The 3,055-nt window shown below is 47.1% G+C and overlaps 2 protein-coding genes across 2 annotated transcripts in view; one reads left to right on the top strand and one right to left on the bottom strand.

Annotated features, from left to right (window-relative positions):
• The window catches only part of EMH_0003460 (uncharacterized protein), a gene marked incomplete at both ends in the record, with an annotated part of 4,219 nt that extends 2,126 nt beyond the window's left edge, over positions 1-2,093 (bottom strand). Inside the window, 4 exon segments of the mRNA XM_013496378.1 lie at positions 150-670; positions 1,468-1,531; positions 1,847-1,930; positions 1,934-2,093. Of these exon segments, the coding sequence (XP_013351832.1) occupies positions 150-670; positions 1,468-1,531; positions 1,847-1,930; positions 1,934-2,093 (829 nt within the window).
• Positions 2,094-2,703: 610 nt separating this feature from the next.
• EMH_0003450 (uncharacterized protein) lies at positions 2,704-2,949 on the top strand (the record flags this gene model as incomplete). Its single annotated transcript, XM_013496377.1, has 1 exon — positions 2,704-2,949. One exon carries the CDS (start codon positions 2,704-2,706, stop codon positions 2,947-2,949), a length of 246 nt encoding a protein of 81 aa, XP_013351831.1.
• Positions 2,950-3,055: the final 106 nt, after the last annotated feature.

Raw genomic sequence — 3,055 nt, 5'->3', positions numbered from 1 at the left:
ATGTGTGGTCGATGCAAGAGGCATACGAAGGAGTAACTTGCACAGGCAAAGCTTCCACTCAGGCTTGTCAGTGCTGAAGCAGAGCGGAAAAGAAACCAAAACGAGTTGTTGCTGTGCAACACTGAGAGTTTTCAAAATGGTTTCCTCACTCTCGTCTTCTATGGCCTCAACACCGAGCAGGGAAGAAGCCACCTGGTGCTGTTGTCGCTGTTGTTGTTTTCGCTGATTTCCCTGATGATATCTATGCGGGTGGTAGCTATAGCAGCCGTCCCCCGTCTTCATCTGCATGCTCCTGTTGCTGCCGCGGTTCTTCTTGTTGCTGTCGTTGGCGCTGCGGTGTGCGCGAGCTTGCGAAATCAGACGGTTCGAGAGCAGCCGAAGCGAAGAGCATCCGCTTTCTTGTTGTGGCTGCTGCTGCTGTCGCTGCTGCTGCTGTGGCTGCTGCTGCTGTGGCTGCTGCTGCTGTGGCTGCTCGCCTGCTAGGACGGCAAGTACTGGCCCTGGTATGCCAGCTAATGCTGTCTTCTCTTCTGCTTCACCGCTGTACTGTCGTCTGTTGCTGTTGCCGTTGCTGTGGTTGCTTATGGTGTTGCAAACGGTGCACCGACAAAAATACAACGGCAGGTACCATATTCTTCTGTATTTGTTGGAAGCAATTTGCAGTAGTTCACTGAAATTAACGAACAGCAGCAAATATCGTATTACTGCACTATTATATAAGCTAATGTATCTAAGATTATATATACTATAGAATTATACCTATATATTACTCTATTATTATAGTGTTACATACATATTTATCTATGTAATTGCACTTACAGCTGCATGTCCTAATTCTGCAGGTATTGCTGCTTTANTACATACATATTTATCTATGTAATTGCACTTACAGCTGCATGTCCTAATTCTGCAGGTATTGCTGCTTTATTTTCTTATTCCTTCTATCCCCAAACGTGAGACAGACGTACAAGACAAATACTTTGTCATATCTAAAAATGTCGAACAGTTTAATGACTTGTGAATTCCGCACAAGTCCAGCACCGCATTGATGCTACAACGGGAGCAACAATGCAGCAACTCATGAGCCAAAATATCGAGCATAGAGACAAATGGCGCAGTCAGCATTAAAGGGGGACCTTGTGGGGAACGCAATATGCGGCGTTTATTAAAGTAAAGGACGACCAAATTTATGATCATCCTTATCAAATAAAACGAAATTGGAGGCGGTCAATGTGCATGCATTGAGATACACTTAAGTGGCCAGCCGTCATCTTGAACAATTCTACTGGATGCTGCTGCTGCTGCTCTGGCTGTTGCTGTTGTTGCCGCTGTTGCTGCTACTCTTGCTGCTGCTGTTGCTGCTGCTTTTGCCGCAGCTGAGCATTCGCCCCGAGCACCTGGTGAATCCTATTAAAGCCAAAGACGGCGAAGAAACGGAGTCAAGGAAATGGGAGCGCAACCCCTTACAATGTGTACGCATATATTACACCTGTTTCACTATGTCCCTTCATCACCATCATCATCATAATCCCTATTATCACCGCAATAATAATAATAATGATCATCATCATCATCACCATTACCATCACTACCAACATCATCAATAACCATTACCACCATAACAGCGTGTCTTTCAGTTACTCTTTAAGTGCTTTCTCCTCTCATGAACGCTTCATGTAGTTCTCTCCAGTAGTCATATACGGGTTTGCCAAAGTCTGTAGTCCTGAGCACATAGAGCAGTTGTGCTTTCAACTCCACCGTTTCTTGTGCAGAGGGCCTTTCCCCATTCTTTAGTGTTCTTAGTGCTGCACCCAGCCTCCGTATGAGTTGTATGTTCTGCTCAAACCTGGCTCCGTAGCTTTTGGAGTGCTCAAGGGTAACATCCACAGGTATGCGTTCAACCAGCCGCTTCCAGGAGTCCATCGACTCCNTTTGGAGTGCTCAAGGGTAACATCCACAGGTATGCGTTCAACCAGCCGCTTCCAGGAGTCCATCGACTCCTGACGGGCCCCCAGCACTTGTATAGCGCTGTAAACGGCATCTAATAGAACATAACGACGTCCCAACAAATATGCAATTCGGATGGGGAGCATGTGCTCGACAGGGGTACAGTGTTTCTTCAACAGAAACGTCATTATTTTCTCTGCAGCGACTCTCAGCGCATCTGCTTGGCTTTGGTTTAGAGTTCGTCTAACCAATAAACGTTGAACCTCATCTAAACAAACTTGCACCGTATTTGGAAGCCCAAAAGGCCGCTGCCAACGAACTATCGATACCACAGGAGGAGATACACCCGGCTCTAACGCAGGCAAACGATAGAGAGGATGATCGTCATACGGAACCGGAGGAGGAGTAGATGAAGAAGAAGATGAAGAATGTGGTGATGATGATGATGATGCTGAAGAAGCAGTCGAAGCAGAAGAAGAGGAAGAGGGAAGAGGAGCAGCAGCATCAGGAGAAGACAAAGAAACCGTGNAGCAGTCGAAGCAGAAGAAGAGGAAGAGGGAAGAGGAGCAGCAGCATCAGGAGAAGACAAAGAAACCGTGGAAGAAGATGGGCCGGGGGACGAAGCCGAAGGAGCAGGGGGAGGAGAAAATAGAAGAGCAGAAAGATGAGGGGCGGAGGAATAGGGAGGAAATGAAGAAGAAGCAGAAGACGAAGAAGAAGACGCAGGAAGAGAGGAGGCGGGAGGAGAAGAAGTAAATGAAGAAGCAGAAGAAGAAAAAGCGGAGGGAGGAGGAGAAGACAAAGAAGAAACAGACCGAGAAGAAGCAGACGAAGAAGACGAAGAAGATGCAGACTGATAAGAAGCAGACGGAGGAGAAGAAGAAGGGAAAGCAGACGGAGAAGAAGCAGACGAAGAAGAAGCAGAAGGAGAAGAAGCAGGCGAAGAGGAAGCAGAAGGAGAAGAATAATCAGAAGCAGAAAAAGGAGAAGAAGAAGCAATAGAAGAAGAACGAGAGGGAGAAGGAAAACCAGAAGCAGAAGAGCGACGAGCAGGAAGAGGAGAATACGAAGAAGACGGAGAAGACGGTGGAGGAGGAGGGGAATAAGA

The sequence above is a fragment of the Eimeria mitis genome, genomic scaffold, assembly GCF_000499745.2.
Source record: "Eimeria mitis Houghton genomic scaffold, Emh_scaff207, whole genome shotgun sequence".
Classification (NCBI taxonomy): domain Eukaryota; phylum Apicomplexa; class Conoidasida; order Eucoccidiorida; family Eimeriidae; genus Eimeria; species Eimeria mitis.
This window is presented reverse-complemented; position numbering and strand designations above follow the sequence as displayed.